This window comes from Plutella xylostella, chromosome 25 (assembly GCF_932276165.1).
Source record: "Plutella xylostella chromosome 25, ilPluXylo3.1, whole genome shotgun sequence".
Taxonomy (NCBI): domain Eukaryota; kingdom Metazoa; phylum Arthropoda; class Insecta; order Lepidoptera; family Plutellidae; genus Plutella; species Plutella xylostella.
The window spans coordinates 2,811,439-2,832,525 of NC_064005.1; the positions used below are offsets into that span (position 1 = coordinate 2,811,439).

Here is a 21,087-nt window from a genome sequence, read left to right on the forward strand (position 1 = left end):
GATCTGCATATGTATAGCCACTCACCGCCTCGTCGGTGTCGATGGGCAGGCGGTCGCGGCAGGAAGAGGATCTCTAGGCTAGAGGACGTGTTACGTTGATTAAAATGATATTCTATTCCACTCACCGCCTCGTCGGTGTCGATGGGCAGGCGGTCGTGGCGCACGGCGTGCAGCACCTGGTAGTACAGCAGCTCCATCTCCGCGGCGCAGCGCGTCTGGAGAGGTCGGTCGCCGAGGAACAGGCGCTTCTTGAACACGAGTCTGGTGGGGAATTACAAAATAAGGTTTAATACGTTTATGTAAACCAAACATTGTTAGGACTGCAAGAAATGCGTACTAGTGAGACATGCAGTAGGTTATTTTTCAGAGGTGGATGTGAAATGTTATTATGCAAATGCACATTCATCATTCCCACTTTCTTTTTTACAATATAGAGCAAATCCAATAGCGCTGCATGAGATCCAAAGGAGAAAGTTATTGGTATTCAAGGAGTGCTTCCATTGCCTGTCATAACGTTGCAAGTGTTAGTGTTGCAAAATATATATTGGTACCGATTCTAAAGGGCGCACTTCCTAATTTTAAAATGAGCTAAAATCTCTAAATTTAACTGACAGCGCAAATTTTTGCTATTCTGAAGGCAACGATTTTAACGGCCAACTAAATTTAGAAGGCTCATTTGACGTCTTTAAAAAGAGAGTGGCCATGTACTTAACGATATTACAGTAGAAAATATCAACTAACTTTTTTAACCTTAAAGCACTCCAAATAAATGTAATTATCCTAAATAGTAGTTGAAAATAATTAAAACGTTTAAATACCCTGCATTTATATTGGTTTTCATGATAATTTCAAATATTTATGTAACATATTCATAATTCATTATTGCAACTGGTAACTCTGGCTAGAAAATGCTTCTATGGTGTTCTATGGTCATTTCCGAGTGATTTTTAAAAAATATAATAGAGTAGAGATGGGGTAAGTTGATAAAATAGTGAGAATAATCGAATTTAATCGATTATTGCACTAGAATATTTTAAACAATAGTTTTTCAGTAAAGTATGTAGGTACTAAGTTCTACATCTATGTGTTATCCACGATATTTAATGTAAGTACTTACTTACTTAAATGTTTAATAGTTGGTGATGATGTTAAGTTATATACTTAAGTAGATGACTGTGTAAGGGATGATATTCATATAAGAATATGAAAAGTATCGAATACTTACAAAAGCACATATACCTTATCAGAACTTACTTATTTCCGATGAGTACGTATTTATATTTACCAAAAACGCATATGACTATAATAAAAGTACCTACCCAGGAATCGATCCAGCATCGATTATTTTTTCATTCAAGCATAGGTCGGAAGCAAGTAACATTGCACTAGGTACATCTCTATGGCGCATGCACGCGACTACACTGCAAGAGAGGCGCGCCGCCGCCGCCGCCGCCGGCGCGGCACCATCACCGCCATATTGAATTTTCCGCCGAAAAGTTTGCCGCTATTTATTTAAATTATTTTATTAAGTCTTTACAATACAAAACAAACATCTATTATAAATTATTATGTTTGTGTTTGCAATATGCAATTCTAAAATGGATAAGGTGCTTGTGTGCAAGTTTACGAATTATTTTAGGAAGTTACCTACGTAAAATCTAAGTAAATATTTTTATCAGTTGGGCATCTGGTTCCTAACTATCTGGTTACTTATGTTTGTGTTCTAGCGTTTTCGTTTCTAATAAGTATTTAAAGTTTTGTGTAAATAGGTACCTACCTATAAGGATAAGCTTATTCTGTCAACTATCCATACAACATACCTATACTTACTTTATTTTTCAGTGACAACAACAAAGAAAATGAAAAATCAACCACACCCATAAACTAAACATGAAACGCTGGATACAAGATATCAATTCCTCTCTGGGACAACAATACTAAACCGACCATCAGACCACCTAGTTACCTACCTACTAACTAGAAGGATAATGGAAATACGATAGGTACAGAAATGAAATCAAGCAATTGTGTATATTGGTGTCGGAAAAATGACTCAACCAGTGTGTGTTGTGTGTGTTCTTCACCCAAATAAAGTTTTACGTCCATAAAATTTCTTTCTTCTTTCATAAAAAAATATATAATTAGTTAAATATTTGAGCTATTTAGAGACCACTTTAAGTAAAATATTCTTACAAGTTGAAAGGGGTAAGTAGAGAGTTAGATAGGTACACAGGTAGGTGAGTTAAGGTTAAGGTGTTTCTCATGTATGTAGAGCCGGTCCGTTTGGAAGAGGAAAGCCGAGGTGTTAGGGCTAGTGTAATTACTGAAGTAGATCGGTAGGTGTGTTGATTAATTATTAGATCTAGAACAATAACTTAAGTTGTTTTTAAGCAACCCATTCATGTAACACGTTTTTCAGTCATTCAGTCCAAAGATCAGAAATAAAAATATGAGAAAACAGAGTCACTTTCAAATCGTAGTTTCGCAAAAAATATTAAGTTAGCGTCGTTGCAATTAGCTTTACATGCTTAAATAACACATCAGCTCTAAGTTAAATCCATATTTATGCACCTAAAACAACAATTTCCCATATATTTCACGGTTTTACTTTTAGAAATTTTTGTATAATTTTAACAGGCACCTGTTTAGACCCCTTTTAAATTTAGGAAGAAAGTTGCTAATTTTAAGTTGACAGCGCTAAAAATGGTACCTTCAGAATACCAATTCGACCATCTAACCTAAGTTGAATAGTTTTAACGCTGTCAGATTCAAAATTTAAAGTGACGTCTCTAATTTTGGACATAAACGGTGCCTTCAGAATGCCAAATAAATTTAGAGAGAATGTAAGCGTTTTTTGACAGCGTTAAAATTAGAATGTGCCCTTCAGAATCGATACCATTGTTTTTGCAATCGTGAAAGGCGAAATTTAGGTCACCCCACAGTTTCTTAGTTACCTGCAGGCGGCGGCGGTGGCGCCGGCCTTCTCCCAGCGCGCGAGCACGTCCCCGATGCGCTCGTGTCCCGCCAGCGCGCGCTCGCCGCTACCGGCAGGCGAAGAGTTCGCGCATACTTCGTATAGGGCGTAGCCTGAGGGAGGAAGGTGATTAGAGGGGTGGTTGAGATTGTTACAATAGGAATCACGTGACTTGACCTCAAAGACGGACATTATGTGTGAATGATAACAGAGCAGAGATTTGCAATAAACGCCTAGGTAAACCTCAAACTGGACGTAAAAAGTGTTTGGTCAAGTTACGTAATTTCTAGAATACAACGGTGGGTATAGATGTAAGATAAAATACTTGCGTTAGGCAGGCTTATACAATAATAGGCCAAGGTTTAGTTAGGCTAATAAATAAGTACGGATATATTGGACTATTGTGAGTATCTCGAGGATGCGATAATTTCATGCTGCAATATTGAAGCCGCGAATATAACTATTTAATATACATTTTGAATATACTTATTATGTTAATATGTTATTGCGATCGACGTGCTTAGTGCATAGCAAGAAGATAAAGTAATCTTACGTGAGTGCCTTTACTTGTCTCGATTTATAATTCAAGCGTAAGTATAAGTAATTCATTATGCAATAAATACAGGAACTTGGCGATACAATGAATACTATATTCAGCAAGTAGCAATACATATGTATATAATATGAAAATAAGCCTTCAAGAAGTTTAAAATGTGGGTAGGTTATAGGTAGATACTTGTGTGGTTTACACCGACGACGGGGTGCTTTACTTACAAGACATCATTTCGTTTTCTGCGCATAAGATACACACAAATGAGACTCTTCTTTCAACAACAAGAAATGATGATAGCTCATTGATTTTAGAATACTTTAGAATACATTCGTCATGCGACTATAATAGAACGATGTTAAATATTTACATAAATATGATATTATATAGGTAGTTTGATTTAAACTGGCACATAAAGTTGCGCCCCTATAAAATAGCGATATTATCATAAAATTTTGAACGAAAAATTTTATACTTTCGTTTTACTTTTGGCATAAATACCTATCTATACAACCACAAAACATCTCCTAAGGGTAAAGTTCCACCTTTCCTATTGTCTATACCTCCACACATTCACGCGCTAATCCCCACAACAACATACCTGTAGCGCTCTCGCTAAGCCCGATCTTCTCTCTCAACATCGTCACCAGATGGTCAGCAGTAGCCGCCGGGCCGAACACCAGGCCGTGTTGTTTACCATCGAGTAATAATACCCGCATGTGCATGGGGCGGCGGGCGGACGCGCAGAGTAGCTCCTCTTTAGAGGGGGCTGAGAGGCGCCGCGGGACCTGCGCTATGCTTAGCGCCACCTGGTGGAAGGAATGTGTTTGTTAAATTGGGGGTATGTCATTGTGATTAGTGTGATTAGCTACATACAGAAGTAGATTATATATCATGACTCATAAATAACACAAAACGGCTGTATGTTTCGCCACCTAGGTAGCACGTGAGTACATAAGAGTGATGGACAGTGGAAATCTACGGAGAAAAGCGGCTAGCTCGCTTGCGAGTCAGCCGTGATTATCCCTGCAAACATTTAGATAACGTTTTCAAACACCGATCGGACTGTTATACATTTCTATTCCATACAGACTGTTAAGGTAGGTAACCTTTACGTCTGCTATCGCCTTATTATGCCTGCATGTATTCTAATATAGTAATTACACCAAAAACTCACCTGTTCAGCCCTCCTCGCGAACTTCCCCTCCTCGCCCGTATGCAGCGCGGTGCCCCGGTATCTCAAGTGAGCTAGTAGCAGTCGTCGGATTGGCTTGACGGGCGGCAGCGCGGCGCCCACGGCCGCACAGAGCAGCGCCCAGTGGCGGGCCGAGACCCGGGATGACGGGTCCGGGTGGTCTGTTGTCTGTGGGGAGGTTGGGTTGTGAGAATTTTGTTAAGATGTTAGATGGAAAGTAGGTAATAAGTTTGTAGTAGTTTTGCATTTTATGGGGTCACATTCGATAGCGCGTAAGTAGTAGTGCGACTGCTTCATACATTCGTTCAATGCAGAGGAATAACTACATTGTACACTAAAATGTGTGTATCTTGACCCAAACCATGTCATAGTCACAATACACTTTTTAGGATCTGTGAGATTGCGGGGTGAGAGGCGGATGACATGTGGCAAAATCGCGTGACGCCATTGCTGTTATCCCGTTCAGACACTCTGTTATTCATTTATACGCACATACAACATGTAAAATATCCGCCATTACGACGATCATAGCGCTTACACCGTCCACTGACCTGTTTAATGAGCTGCACATACAGCTCGCTGAGCAGCGAATCCTATTCGTCAATCGCGGCTGCGACGCGCCCCGAATTCTTCTTATCGCCAATCGCCTATTGCAGCAAGGATTCGCTCCAAAACTGCTCTTAATTCACACGCACATGCAACACGCCGCCATATTAAACTAACCTGTTTAATGAGCTGCACGTAGAGCTCGGCTAGCAGCGAGTCCTTCTGCAGACAGCGCTGCAGCAGCGCCTGCGCCAGCGCCGTGCGGTCGTCGCCGTCCTCCGCGCCGCCGCTGCCGCCGCTGCTCACGCTGTTGTTGTTCGCCAGGTTGGTGGTTCTGCCTTCGGAGGTGGATAGGCCGGCGTGGCTCATTATGTCCTGTGAATTGCATTTAGTTATTAGATGTGCCGAAGAACTATGAAGTTTTAGGGTAGGATTAGGCGAATAGGGTCCATGAGCTGTTTTTAATAGCATGCGGATTTGATCACGCACGCGGGATTGCCCTGCATGCGTTCATACGAGTATTCAATGTAACGCTTGGAATATGCACGCGACACGCGGGAAAATTAGGTGCAATCCCGCGTGCGTGATAAAATCCGCTTGCTGGCCGACGACCTTGTGCAGGTATTTAGTAGTACTTGGTCTTACTTGACTTAGGTCCTGGCGTTCTTAGGGAACAAGGCTCACACGATTAATTATGAGTTTACCTTAAATATCTGCATGGCGGCGACCTCCTCGGCGTCATTGAGCCTGGTCAGGCTGTGTGGCAGAGTCCGGGCCCAGCCCCAGTAGTGCGGCGGGAAGCCCTTGTACACCTCGCCGGCGCGCGAGTTGCAGCTGTCTATGTGGACCTTCTCTATGCGGGTTTTGCTTAGTCTGTGGAAGATAAATATAGGACATTTAAAGTTATGAATTGAAGCAGGTTTATATACCCAAATGAGAATGGCCAAATCTGACCCGCTTTGCAGCCACTAACCAAACTTATTTTCTCCTTTTTATTTTATGTTTATTAAAGGTATTCTAAATAGTCATTATCATTATTACATGCCATAGAAAGGTGGCCTAAAGCGCATATAGCGGCTCGAAAGCCGTTTACTGTATGTTACTATTAATCGACGGCAAACATACCTTCTAAGAGTATTCCTCAAGAAGTTCCCAGTGTGCATCTCACTGGGCCGCCTCAGCATGCCACTATCCACGAGGGCCCTTCTAGCACTCTTCAATGCTCCAGCTAGTCTGGACCGCTCGGAGGCGGGCGCGGCGCGGCGCGGGGGCTCGTCCGCTAGTCCGTTGGCGAGGATGGGGCTGTAAGCTGCCATCAGCCAGGCCGCCTCGTTCTTTTGAGGTGATTCGAGGACTATGCATCTGTTTGAAGGTAAAGAAGAGGATTATTAGGATTTTGGAAGATACAGACATTTTTTTAGTCCCTAGCTAGATGATCATGGCGGTTGAATAAGGGTGATTGAACCACACAACCTATATTTAACCCTCTGCAGAACATAAAACTCCTCTAAAACTTAGGGCCATTGTCATAACCTCCAAGCTAAGTGGGTGATAAGATGGGCACAATTTACAATACATATTACGTAGATAGAACACTCCTCACCTAAGCCCGTCATGCTGCCCATGGTGCGTAAGACTGATCGTCAGTCCATTGTCCACAGGATCCATCAGTAATGCCGCGATGTTGCTGTACGGGTACTCCGCCAACACCACCTTGTCCGTTGGACGCACTAAAACTACGCCTTCGGAGCCTACGCCGAGTAGCACGTTGGGACCTGGGGATAAGGGTTATTATGAGTTGCAAGTTACAGGGGACACATTCTGGATACGACGAGCCCTATTTATTCTCGCTTGATGAAATGCCATCAGTGCGTTTTATACAACGAAATAGAGTCCTGGTTAGCAGCAGCTACGCTCAGCACTCTAAAACAATTTTTTTTGTAAGCGGCACGCTTATGTCAGTAAGATACCTTCTATGTGTTCAATAAATACCTATATCAACATAGGTACCTAATTATTTACAAAATTCGCGCTGGATTAACAGCTGTTTGCTACGGTGCGCCTGCGCAAGGATCATAGATACTAGAGCAACTCACCGTGGGCCCAGTACCCCTTGTAGGTGACAGGGAACAGTGTGACTCCGTACAGCGGGTACTGCATCACGCACGACAGGTACAGCGCCTTGGCCGTGAGCTCCGCGCGCCCCGCGCCGTATTGCCGGTGCGCTTGAGCCAGGATCGTCGCCTGTGGGGGAAATAGGGGGGTTATAATGGGGAATATAGTACATGACCTCTGCTAATAAATGTGCTGAGTATCCCAGATCATGAGGTAGGTAAACAGTAGTGGTTGGATAAGTAAGCTGCTGTGGAAAGGTATAGGCGATAGGTACATATATATCGAAGCAGTTGACTAATGTTGGCTGATGATTATATCCCAAATTATTATTTATTTATTTAATTCTTTATTGCACAAATATATAATTAATGCACAAAAGGTGGGCATAATGCTAAGAGCATTTTCTACCAGCCAACCTACAGGAGGTACAGGAAAACTGGTACAAAGATGTGCAATAAAATAAATAAAAATGAAAGAATTTCAAAATAAAAACGATTTACAATGACAGAGATAGATATAGTCGCTCATCCGCAGCCGACATCCGTAACCTACTTTCAAAATCTAACAAAGACAGAAACACAAAACTACACGTGTCTCACTCACCCACTGGTGGTTGGGCCGGGTGCGGGCGACGCGCGGGGGCAGGAACTGCTCGGGCTGCGCGTAGTAGGCGCGGGTGTGCGGCGGCGGGGGGTGCGGGGAGGGCTCGCCGAGGGAGACTTGAGCTTGGAGGCCGCCGAGTTGGAGGGCCACCTTCTCGGATACGGGGAACTCGTCCAGCTGGGGAAATGTGGGTTTGTTAGTTTATGTATTGGTCAAAGAAACTATGTACCTATGTTGTATTCCAAGGGGAAAAGTTAATGCATTTTCAAGTATCGTTTTTATTGTATTTATCATCTGTGTTTAAAATTGCACAACAGTGTGTCCTCTAGGATGACTAGAGTGAAAGAAGATCTTGGTTTTCGAGGTTTGAGAGGAGAAAAGGTTTTTAGTTTGTTTGACATATAACACCTATCCACACCTATCTTATGTTCCTGCACAAAAAAAAACAGTCATTTACAAATTCAAAGGCCGTATTGTAGTAATTTTAGAGAAGGTTTACAAATGACATTGAAATGCTTGAATTTCAACTCTTTATGTCATTCAAAAATTCGGAATGATATACGGTCACAACGTCATTTACAAACCTTTTTTAAATTCACAAAAAGCTCTATGAATTCAGGGGATATATCTCCTAGTACCTAATTCCAACACATATACCTTAACAACACTATGCACGGCCTGCGCATAAAGAAGCGACACTTCCACGGGGTCGTGAGGCAGGTCGCGGCCGCCGCGGAACAGCCGCCGCTTGAACACGAACCGGTTGTCCGCCGAGCCGCCGCCCGGGCCTTGTTGCCTGCGGAGTGAGGGTTACATTAGAATACATAGATAGACTTTTTATAGGGTTGTGTTTTTATTATTAGTATTGAGATATTAAAAGAAAATCGATCGAACGCTGCAACGGCTGAAACCAATTCACTGCCACGAAATTAAAGTCTGTAGTCAGTCGCCTATCATAAAACATTGCAATGAATTTTAGAATATACCCCCAAAAAAGCCTGCTGGCTCCCTTGTATTCGTCCCTAGGATTTTTTGCCATTTTTGGTCATGTTGCTAAGATCGTTGTTTACACATCTCACAAACAGCGATGACGTCATACAAATAATGCGTGGTTCGAACATGTTCTTCCTTCCCTGCTCTTTGCTGGTACACGGCCCAGCCGGCGCGCGCTTGCGCAGACTGGCCCAGCTTGAACTGCTAAACTACCTCTTTAGTCAGACTATAGTTATACTCACATCTCCCAAGCTGCAATGACGTCATACAAGTAATGCGTGGCGCGAACATGTTCCTCCTTCCCTCCCCGTTGTTGATAAACGGCCCAGCCAGCCCGCGCCTGCGCAGACAGGCCCAGTTTGTCGGCCAATCGCGCGGCGGCGGCGGCGGCCGTGTCCGCGGGGTGCACGTCGATGGCCTTCGTGCGCCCGTCCAGGAAGAAGAAGCGGCAGACTATGGTGCCGAGACGACGCATCGCCTGTGGGGGGTATTACGGTTGAGTTACACGTTGGTAGCATGGAAGGAGTCTCCTGGAGTGACGTATCAACAGATATAATAAACGTTAGGCGCACCCTGGGAAATCGGTGACGGACAATTAATCTGACTGGCTAGCTAGTCCAGTTCTAGCGTTTGGCAGCGACACGCTAAGAAGTAGTAACAAGTTCATGGCATCTACCTATTTTATTTTATCTATTACATAGTTGCATGACACAGTTGCGATAAGAGAGCATAAAGAGAGTATAAGATTCGGGGCTCGTCAACGCCGTAATTCATCAATCGTTGCTGTCTTGTCATCTGGTTGTTTGCTACACCACAATTCCATGACATTCACTACGTCTTCATAAAAAATAATGTCCAAACACTCACAGCAATCTCCACAGTGCTAGGCGGCAGCTGCCTCGGCGCAGCCCCCCGGCAGTTATCCAGGCACCACTGCGCACAATGCGTGGCGCGCGCCGCCACCCCACCTTTAGTCCTGGACCGGAGCCACGCGCAGTAGTACCGGGCCAGCCCCCGTGAGGGCTGCCAGGCGACCGCGCACAGACAGAGGATCAGCCACACGCGCTCCGCCCACTCTTCTACTGGGCATTCGGTTATCTGTTGAGTGTGGGATTTGTTAGGCAAGTAAGTCGTTGTCGGTAGCAATATGTGTAGTGCTAGCTTAAATATTGGTAAAACGCAAACTAATAAGATGTGCTAGGTGTTCCTACGTGCTCCGCCTACTCTTCTACTGGGCATTCTGTTGTCTGTGGATGGGAGATTGAGGTTTAGCATTTGTTATGATTAGTGCATATTGAGTAGTTTACGAAAAAGCTTTGAGATTTATGAATAGAATGATTATTACCCTTCTCCCTACTATTCTTCTAGTTATATAGTCATAGGCTATGTAGCGACATAGATCCTATACAACATGACATGGCACGTACCTGTCTGACACACTGCACTAGGATCTCGTCTCGCAGCTCCTCGCGCTCCAGCCCCTTGCCGATCAGCGACTGGATCACGTGCGTCTCCTTGTCTTGTGTCAACTCGCCGCGCATGTAGCGACATAGATCCTGAAGAAAAAACATTTGCGTTATAAACTGTTTGAGCGCTTAAATAGAATAGGAAGAATTGGATTAGTTATTTAGTTACATATTAACAACTATATCAGCGCTCTATCATTGTAACTATAAAAAACGACAACATTAGACACTGCATTTTTATGCCAGGTAAACATTGAGAGAAGTTGAAACTATGCCCTAAAAGACATAAATTACCATGTTCATCAACATAGGTAGTTTTTGGTACACAAAAATAAAAGAATTAGGTACTCTATTCTCAAGAGAGTAGTCTCATTCCCCTTGCCTAAATCCTGTTAGGCAAATAGGTGACCCCGACGTGATGTTGCTGTTTCTACATACAACAGTTGCTATATTCCCTGCTGACACTCACCCGGAAGATGCTGACAGCTGCGCTGACGCTGTCCGGATCATGCAGCTGTATGTGCGACGTGGGGATGTTGTTCCCCTTGTGGTAGACAACCATTTCTTCCTTGGTTAATAGCTCCATGGACTTGCTTTTGCGTGTTAGTGTCGCTATTATTGTGCCTGCGGAATAAATAGGTTACCTTAATATGGTTATACATGCTGTTATAAAAAAAAAGTACTCTTCATTCGGTACAACTTTTGTTTTACATGTTTGTTGCATCCAATGACTTTATTTTTATTGTTATTGACATCATAAAAATATGGAGATTATTCAGAAAAATACCTACATACACTTAAAACATAACTATGTTTGGCACTGAAAAATGCAACTATGTATCTGTCAAATGCAGTGTCAATCTCCCGATAAACCTGGGTCTAACTTTGTTGTTTATGATACCATGATAACTTTTTGTAATGGTGGTAGAGTAATATTATGACTATTGACAAGTAATGTAAAATTCTACGTCAAAATAAATACATATTTCATTTCATTTCACTTCGCTGTGTCTTTACATTTAAGTGTTTAATTTGCATGGCTAATCTTATATCTCACCTTCAGGCGACCTGGGATGATCGTTAAAGTACAGCTTCGCAAATTCAGCCAAGTCGTTGGGGGCGTCAGCGGGGGTGGGGGGCGCGGCGGACGCGGGGGGGGACGCCGCCTCCATCTGCTGCAGGCGCCGCTCCACGCGCTCTTTGCGACGCACTGTGCGCTCTGAGCTCTGTGGGGTAAGGGTGGGTTTTGAGTGACACCTTGGTATGTTGGAAATGGTGTAGAAGAGCAAGAAGAGTTCTTAGCAGACCTAATGTAGAGCAGTGGATGAATAACAGTATTGCGCTCATCGACAGGTTCGAAAGTTTAGACATGCGGACCCAGTATCTCAAGTTTGTGCATACACCCGGTGGACCCTGTGCAGTGAGCGACTGACGCTAATCAGACTGGCCATCCTTAGACCACTTTGACAAACCTAGTCTAGTTATTATGTTTGTGACCTACACAATAACAAGTAGATAAGATATATAGGGTGTTACAAAAAGGTTATACTATACTGAAACCTACATGTACAGTATGTCATATCTACGCTACGCCCTGTATAGTTAGGTATATGTGACAGCAGTGGTACCGTCAAAAGCTCTTAAGAGAAGTAATAGGTATGTATGTAATAATACTGACCGGTGCCTCAGCCCCGGGCGGCGGGCTCATGCAGGTGTCCATGGGCTGCGCGGGCGCGGGCGGCGCCATCTGCAGCGGCGGCGGCTTCTGAGCCGGGGTTAATGACTCCTGGAAAGAATATGACAAATATTAGGGCCGTATACAAAATAGCGAAGCAGAGAGTTGAGAGCTCGCAACTTCGATTTTTCATCGTCTTTAAACTATTTATAGAGTGTCATAGAATAAATAGGTAAGTAATGACTAGTAAAATAAATAACAAACAAACAATCCTACATACCCGTTTTTGTGAGGCCAAAGCTGCAGTTGGAATGGGTGGCAGAGGCTCATCGTTCAAGTCGTCTAGTTGTTCTTTTACTTTCTGAAGGAATCTGTAAAAACAATTTCGTGAATACAAATTATTACACCTACGCATTGTCCAATAGAATTGTTGTAAGGGTCATTGTCATAGCTCTTATGGTCAAATGTAATATTAATCGTTTACCTGTGTATAATAAATACCTCCACAGGTTGGAACTAACAAACGGAATTAACCTAGATGTATTTTTTATCCGTCTCATAGTAAAAATTGGATGGTTTGACGGCTACAAATGTCATAACATAACAGGTAAATACTTGGCGTCGCTACTGATAAGATTCCTTTATGTATAGATCAACATAAATAAATTATTTATCGTTTCTATTATGAACGTACCCATTATTCTCAGCAGGAAAGACGGGCGGCGGCGGCGGCGACAGCGGTGGGGTCGCATCTTTCTCCTTGGCTTCCGGTCGCGGGATCACCGACTCGTATATCGGCTCTTTGCCGTTTAGAACGACTAGTTTACCGTTCGGTATTATGCCGTTTGTCAGCTCTGGCGGTGTCGTTTCTGTGGATGAGTTGATTGTTTTATAAGTAACTATACAGTTCAAGGAATTGATTCTTTCAGAATGCATGTTTATGATTAACGCGCAGATGAAGAAACAACGAAAAACAATGAAAAGGGCTGATGGACTCATGCTGTCTCGTTTTATTCGTATGTCTATCACTCTCCATTCATGTTTCTTCATTTGCGCTTATATGCTAACCAACAATAACAACTTCAATACAGTTGAAGCAAAATGCGTTAAATAACTAAAAGCATAAGTAGGTATTTGTTTAGTTTACCTTTAACAATCCCGGGCGGTGGGGGTGGCGGCCCAACCGGCTCTGGCAACCCAGAGGACGGCGGCAGCGGCGGCGGCGGCGGGAAGGTCGGCGACCTCTCGCACGGCTCGGCCGGCGGCGGCGGCGGCGGCAGGATCAGCGACGACGACATCGAAGAGCTGCCATTGGTCAGCGGCGACGGCAGCGTTATCGACCCCGTCATGCCATTGGTGAACGACCCGTTCATAGACGACGGGAGTGGTGGGGAGGGTATGATGACGGATTGTAGAGGAAGCGTGGTAGGCGGGGAGGGTGGTGGGTTGTCTGAGGGAGCGCCGTCGGGCTTGCGTTGCTCTTCGGTGTGGGATTTGCTCATTTCGTTCATCTCGCCGAGAACGTTTTCCAGCTGAAACCAAATTACGATGTCAGACCTATTATGTCGTAGGTCATCAAACTCAACTTTGGTCTAACTAAGCTATCTAAATCCTGAGGATCGCAAATTCACATAACGTTATGTAATTTTAAATGCAGTTAACATCGCTTATGGCAGTACCTGCCGTAGAACTACTACCACAACTTATCAGCCGCTCACCTCATTATCCAAGTCATCGACCAGCCGCTCCATATCATCACCTATCTCCGCAATCGTGGGCTGCGGGGCATCGGACTCGCCGTCGGGCGCGCCGCGTTGCGTCGGCACATCGGACAGGAAGTCGAACAGGTTGTCCAAGTTGACTGAGTCTTGGCGCGCGGTCGTCGGCGGGGGCAGGCCGCGGAGCTGGTCGGCCATTGTTTCGAGTTCCGCGCGCTCTTGCGACGCTTTCTCGGCTAGGCTGTTGAGTGAAAGGGGGAATGATTAAATTGACAGTATTTTGTGTATATAATGATGTATGTGTATGTCTTCATTTATTTTTTCATAATAACAACGTAAGGTATGCGCAGCATCTCTTATTCGAAATGATACGCGCTAAGGGACCTATAAATGCCTTCATTATCATCATCGCATCATACACTAAGCTCTACTCTACCTGTTCCTCTCCTCCCGTAGCTTCATCTCATCACTGACCCGTCGCATCTCGCGCAGCGCGGCGGCCACCTCGCGCGCGAAGGCACCGCGCAGGTGCCGCTGCAGCGTGAGCGCGGCTCGGCATCCAGCCTACTGTACTGTGCTAATAGTGGATCCAGGGCTTCCGTGACCCAATACAGCTGATGTAACTCGATCGAGCGGCCTAGGGTGTACTTTGGACGTAGCGCGGTTATGAATCACGCCATCCGCGCTTCATGTGGTCCGCTAAGGGACCTATAAATGCGTTTATCTTAATCTTAGTCACTAAGAAACTGTAGGTACCTATTCCTCTCCTCCCGTAGCTTCATCTCATCATTGACCCTGCGCATCAATTGTATACATTCCACCCGCACACAGGACACTAAGGAATCGATCAAGTAACATTTATAAACTTAATTATACCTATTCCTTTCTTCTCTCAGCTTCATCTCATCATTAACTCGTCGCATCTCGCGCAGCGCGGCGGCCACCTCGCGCGCGAAGGCGCCGCGCAGGTGCCGCTGCAGCGTGAGCGCGGCGCGGCTTCTTACTACACTGTGCTAAGAGGGGATCCAGGGCTTCCGTGGCCCAATATACCAAAAGTTACATGATCGAGCGGTCTAGGGTGTACTTATGACGTAGCGCGGTTATGAATCACGCCATCCGCGCTTCATGTGGTCCGCTAAGGGACCTATAAATGCCTTCATTATCATCATCGCATCATACACTAAGCTGTAGGTATACTCTACCTGTTTCTCTCTTCTCTCAGCTTCATCTCATCATTAACTCGTCGCATCTCGCGCAACGCGGCGGCCACCTCGCGCGCGAAGGCCCCCCGCAGGTGCCGCTGCAGCGTCAGAGCGGCGCGGCGCAGGCGCAGGAACTGCACTCGCTGCTTCCAGCCGCGACACGCCGCTTGGAGGAGGATGGCGGCGTTGCGGTGTTGGAGGTACTGGGCGCGCTGTTTGGTGCCTTTGTACCACTGGTGGGAGGGAAAGGTTTGCGGTTAATTAATTAATTAAAGTGTAGTAAATTCGGAACAAAATACTTTTTTGTGTCAAACTCTGAATGCCTTTGTTAAAAAACCAACAACCGCGTGATTAGTTAAATACACAAATTATGTAATTTGCCATTAGGTTTTTTGCGAAATATTTATACATATTTATACATTACCTATACCTATGTATTTATTAGAAAATTTTAATTTTTAAGATGGCATATAATATGTGGGGACATCTCACACACGGCCATTCGACGCCAAGCTAGGCAGAGCCTGTATTGTGGGTTTCGGACAGCTGATATATCTACACAAATACATATATAGATACATATTAAATATAAAAATCAACACCCAAGACCCGAGTACAAATATCTGCCCCAACCGGGAATCGAACCTGGGACCTTCAGCATAGCAGTCAGGGCCACTAACCACTACGCCATTCGATCGCCAATGTACAGTTCCCCAAAATTGATAATGCACATAGAAATCTTCGTCATTGTTCGGCAACGGTCGTATTCCCGAGCGTTAGAAAACTATTATGTATTTAGAGTGGTTAAGTGCATTTTCTTCATGAAATTTTAGTAGAATTATGTAATTGGTGCTAAAAGAGATAATTGATTTATCAGTAACGAAATTTGATTCAATAATTCATAATATTCCATAATATTAAAATTTACTTCGAAAATGTTACAGTAGGTACTTTTCAAGTGTCTTACTGAAGCTGATGTAAAGATGGATGAAAGAAGGTTTGAATAACACAAGGTTTATATTATAAGGAGAAATGGATTTCAAACACAGGTTTATATTAAAAAATTTAAATCTCAGTTCAAAAGTATTTACAGCACTGATTATTTCACATTAATAAAAATGTTTACATTAAAATCTCAGTTCAAAAGTATTTACAGCGCTGATCATTCACAATAATATTACAATTACAAACTTGGTCTTTTGGGTGTGGCTTTATTGGCAAAGTGAAGTGACGTATATTTTATTCTTAAATGTGCCTCATAATATGGCATCGTCAAAAATAATTAAAGTTGAAATTAAATTCACATTTGAAAAAAATAACAAGAACGATGTGTAATTGCAGCTCTTTATAATTCCACAAAAGTAATATTGATCTTGACCTTGAGACCCTTGACTGATCGGTGACAGCCACCGACCGCCCAAATTGTTTTCGATTATGTGTCACATGATATTGACTACTATTTCTTTCGAACAAGGATCAAAATGCAAGTGCTCTTACGATTCAATGATTCGGGTGTTTCCGGGAATACGATAGTTTGCGAAGATTTGCATGCGCATTATTAATATGGGAGAACTGTACAACACCTTGGCGTATCTTTAACTTTGAAGGAGCCAAAGCCAAGATATACTAGCTGTGGTACTAACCTTCTGTATCCGGAGCGCAGAGGTCTGCAACAGGTGGTTTCTCCGGGCTTCAAGCGGTGCGTGAACTGAACTCCTCATGAACACCTTCGTGTGTCCGACTTGCCAGTCCGTGGCCGGCGCACCCACTACTGCCATTATTGCACTGCGGGGGAGAATTATTTGATAGATCAGAGTAGTTGGATACAATTTATGTAGGAAACCGATGGCTCTTGTTGAGGCACTTTGGTTCGGCTGAAATATAGCTAGTTATAACTTATTATAAAACCCTGCATACCTGCACGGGGAAAAGAGTCTTCTCATGCGCGACTTGCAGGTATGCTGGTAGTGTTTGTATTTCTTCTATGTAATGATTAATCCGCGATTATTTAATCGTACTCACTAGAGTCAGACAATGCTAATTTTGCAACGAAAAAAAAAGGTTTTTTTCACCGATAAAAATCCCTAATTCCTATTCAATAATGCCGTCATTGTTCTGAGGGTTTACATATATGTCTGCATTATCTATGGTGACTATTACCTGATGTCGGGCTCCTTGCAGGCGGCGGGCAGGGCGCAACGGTACCGCTGCAGGAAGTGCTCCCGGGGCAGGTGCACGGGGAACCCGTCGCGCCGGATCCTCACGATCTCGTCCATGTGACTGTTACCTGATGTCGGGCTCCTTGCAGGCGGCGGGCAGCGCGCACCGGTATCGCTGCAGGAAGTGCTCCCGGGGCAGGTGCACGGGGAACCCGTCGCGCCGGATCCTCACGATCTCGTTCATGCCGAGGTAGCGCAGTTGTTCTAGGACCAGGTCCGCGTTGAACTTGCCGGCTTCCTTGTTCTCGTTCGGCTTTATGCAGCGCACGTACCTGGGAATGAGATGGGGGATATTAGAATACATAATATGTAGTAGTCAGAAAGGTAGTGGCTGACTGTAGGGTTTAGAAGAGTTAGAAGGGGTATGATGACACTTTGTTAGCGCGCCTTGACAGACAGAGATATGACTTTGTTCAGCAGAAGTAGAATGTAGTAGTTCGGATATGGTTCACACGGGCTCCCGAATGATGGCCAATCTAACATAGCCTAGGTAAAGGCTCATGTCCAACCAGCAATTGACTTTTGGTGGTCTGAGAAACATTCAAATAGTTATTTAAATACACCTTTGTGTAGATAGAATATATAAGTTTAAAAACGTGGTTTGATTACGAATTTTACAACACAGCCAGTTCTTCTCCTGGTACTTGCTAATGGTACTCACCACACATGCGTGGCCTGCAGCATATCAACTAGCGACTGTAGCTGAGCCCTGAACGTGTCCACCACCGTGGGACGCCCCTTGGACGTGCCGCGCTGAGTCGTGCCCATGGAGTTGGGACTTGATAGTGTGCAGTCCTGTAATGTATGATTAATGTTTAGGAAATATTCTGCGGAAGGCCGAGGACAGAGCTGTTTTGCGTTTTTTGGAAGAGTTTGTCCAACAGTGGACTGTTACGGGCTGATGATAATTATTATCATCCATTATGGAAGGATATCAAGGCTACATCGCTTTACATTTAATGAAAAAAATTATGATCTTTATACGCTGTGAATCGAAATTCAGTTTCGATTATTTCGATTATTATTATCATTACCATTCACTTAATATAAGATATTAATAGATTAAGTAAATGGTAATGAATTCCCAGTAAAAAAAGACTAATTAATCCCATAATGTCCATTGATCCGTCTAGCTTATAATAAAATGCATAAGTTTATGTGGATTACAAAAAGTTATTATGCGGTGTTGATCAACGAATAATGCATAATTTACAGTGTACACCCGCCGGTTCATCGGCCAGGTGTTTGCTGCAGTAATGTAAACAGAGCTTTATTAATCGCATTCCAATCGAGTTATACATGAATGGTTGATTACGAGTTCAATTTTAATAAATTATAGTTTTTCCTTTGTTTTGTTGTAGAAAAATAGGTGTAAGTATTTTTTTATACAGCGTAAGCTGTATCGGTTAAAAGAAAAAATAAGGAATGTTATATTATAATGCTTGCCATGGCCGTTCAAACCGATTTAGAAATCGACTTTCGCAATGATTATTGCCAGACCGCGTTTTGGCCTCTTTATCAACTTTGATAAATATATAATCGCGAAACGTGATAAAATGTATTTTATCTTCGTCGATAACGGCTCAGGTGGTCGATGAACGCGTCCTGCTGCGTGTCCCGGTCCTTGTCCACTGTTAGCTGATGATGATGATGATGATGATAGTAACATGAACCGCGCACCTGTCCGGGCGGCGACAGTTCAGTGACGTAGTCGGCCAGCTCCCGCACGAAGGGGTTCTGCGAGCGGCTCAGGTGGTCCTTGTCCACTGTTAGCTGATGATGATGATGATGATAGTAACATAAACCGCGCACCTGTCCGGGCGGCGACAGTTCAGTGACGTAGTCGGCCAGCTCCCGCACGAAGGGGTTCTGCGAGCGGCTCAGGTGGTCCTTGTCCACTGTTAGCTGATGATGATGATAGTAACATGAACCGCGCACCTGTCCGGGCGGCGACAGTTCAGTGACGTAGTCGGCCAGCTCCCGCACGAAGGGGTTCTGCGAGCGGCTCAGGTGGTCCTTGTCCACTGTTAGCTGATGATGATGATGATGATAGTAACATGAACAAGCACCTGTCCGGGCGGCGACAGTTCAGTGACGTAGTCGGCCAGCTCCCGCACGAAGGGGTTCTGCGAGCGGCTCAGGTGGTCGATGAACGCGTCCTGCTGCGTGTCCCGGTTCTTGTCCACGAAACCTGCAATACATAAGCACGTATTTAAAGGAGTGATGCTTTAATTCAAACTAAGGGAGGATTTTAATTGCATAGAGTAATTAGTTAACAGGAGTTAGATACGAAATTCGACAAATACATTAAGGTATTTTGACAGTTTATCGTATTGGTTGTCTAGCGTTAGTGGTAACCCTTTTTTCCGCGGCGGAATAGTGGAATATTTGGTGCTAGTCTAAATAGCTGAATCACCTTTTTTCTGTTTACAACACCACTTTTTACACATCCTGAAGGGCTAGACGCGGGTGCAATTAAGACGTGACAAAAGTTTTGCATCGCGCTCACTCACATCGCGCCGCCTCAAGAGCGTGCGCGACGGAGAACTTTTGTCACGTCTTTAATACGAGTACGCCCCGTGCTAGACCTTCTCTATAGGACTTCCGTTCTCACCTTGCACACTATAGGTGACGTCACCGGCGTAGTGGCGCACCCCGAACTGCTCCTCCCAGCGGCGGCGGGACCCCTTCACGAACGAGGTGTGCTCCCCGAACTCGCCCTGGATGTTGGTCAGGTACGCGCCGTCTGAGCCCTGAGGATGTTGGGACAGATGGTTAATATCAGTTGGCACAAAGGGTTACTAACACCAACTCATCAAAAGCTTTTAGGTCCCGAATAAATTATTTCTTTATTTTTTCAGTACCAGGTCTTTGTATGTGCACCCACCAATATAAAGTATAAATGGTGAAAGGGGTATGCACAAAGGTTCCATTAGAGTGGTAGTCCTGATAGACTAGTTTTGAGGAGATATAAAGTATGGGGAGCTGTAATGCATTCGATATGGTTAATCCGTACTGCGCTCATCGGGATTCATTTTGGCAATGTCTTTAGGTAAACACCTGTAGTAAAATATGCTGGTTGGTGCTTACCTTAGGCATATGACACTGTTCACTGAGCAACTTAAGCAGACTTCTCGGCGGCTTCTCCAGTAGTTCCAGACAGACTGCATTGTCCGTGAACGGTATAGGATTGTATACTATCCCTTCTTGTTGATACTGGAATAGTGAGAAAAAATACATGTGTAGTTTAGTTTTTATATTTATAAGCAGGCAAACTATTTGTTCAGTACCATTCCAGTATAGACTAGTAGCCTCGTAATTGGGCCCAAATGGTTGCCAATGCTAAGGGGTGAGAGACCTCTAATGGGACTTAAGCAGTATCTTATATGCATTGGTCAAGTGACATGGCTCGGGTGCAAAAATAGAAATGACTCCCAAAACCTAAAGCTAAACAATCAAAGAAACAAATACTCACAATCTCTTGCTCCAACGCAAACACATAGTTATTAAAGAACATGTGCAGCTTCTCATTCGCGTAATTAATGCACAGTTGTTCCAGAGAGTTCGACGCAAAGTTCTCGAAGCCGAATATATCTAGAACTCCTAGCGCCCGTGTAGCGTCACGACCGGGAGCCGAACAGCTGTTCACGTGGCGGACCAGCCAGGAGAAGGTTCTGGAGTAGAGGGCGCGAGCCATGGCGTGACGGTTCTCGCGGGCCTGGAGAGAAGACAAATGAAGATAGAGTTTTAGCTGTGTTATATAAGCAAGGGAATGGTGAGACTAAATAAAAAGACTAGGGAGAAGAAGAGAAAGGTTGAGGGCGTACGGCA

At 44.2% G+C, this 21,087-nt stretch overlaps 1 protein-coding gene across 1 annotated transcript in view; it reads right to left on the reverse strand.

The window, feature by feature from the left end:
• The window catches only part of LOC105391642 (myosin-I heavy chain), a 69,694-nt gene that overhangs the window by 4,653 nt on the left and 43,954 nt on the right, over positions 1-21,087 (reverse strand). Inside the window, exons 9-37 of the mRNA XM_048630102.1 lie at positions 20,732-20,974; positions 20,347-20,472; positions 19,871-20,009; positions 19,326-19,447; positions 17,918-18,051; positions 17,325-17,528; positions 16,681-16,822; positions 15,038-15,270; positions 13,836-14,076; positions 13,265-13,649; positions 12,812-12,986; positions 12,398-12,488; positions 12,121-12,228; positions 11,500-11,668; positions 10,912-11,066; positions 10,404-10,532; positions 9,844-10,074; positions 9,219-9,454; positions 8,641-8,779; positions 7,984-8,160; positions 7,362-7,509; positions 6,869-7,040; positions 6,391-6,627; positions 5,970-6,138; positions 5,443-5,640; positions 4,702-4,887; positions 4,126-4,333; positions 2,955-3,087; positions 126-261 (exon numbers count right to left, since the gene is read on the reverse strand). Coding sequence (XP_048486059.1) covers positions 126-261; positions 2,955-3,087; positions 4,126-4,333; positions 4,702-4,887; positions 5,443-5,640; positions 5,970-6,138; positions 6,391-6,627; positions 6,869-7,040; positions 7,362-7,509; positions 7,984-8,160; positions 8,641-8,779; positions 9,219-9,454; positions 9,844-10,074; positions 10,404-10,532; positions 10,912-11,066; positions 11,500-11,668; positions 12,121-12,228; positions 12,398-12,488; positions 12,812-12,986; positions 13,265-13,649; positions 13,836-14,076; positions 15,038-15,270; positions 16,681-16,822; positions 17,325-17,528; positions 17,918-18,051; positions 19,326-19,447; positions 19,871-20,009; positions 20,347-20,472; positions 20,732-20,974 — 5,166 coding nt within the window. The remainder of the gene's footprint in view (positions 1-125; positions 262-2,954; positions 3,088-4,125; positions 4,334-4,701; positions 4,888-5,442; positions 5,641-5,969; positions 6,139-6,390; positions 6,628-6,868; positions 7,041-7,361; positions 7,510-7,983; positions 8,161-8,640; positions 8,780-9,218; positions 9,455-9,843; positions 10,075-10,403; positions 10,533-10,911; positions 11,067-11,499; positions 11,669-12,120; positions 12,229-12,397; positions 12,489-12,811; positions 12,987-13,264; positions 13,650-13,835; positions 14,077-15,037; positions 15,271-16,680; positions 16,823-17,324; positions 17,529-17,917; positions 18,052-19,325; positions 19,448-19,870; positions 20,010-20,346; positions 20,473-20,731; positions 20,975-21,087) is intronic.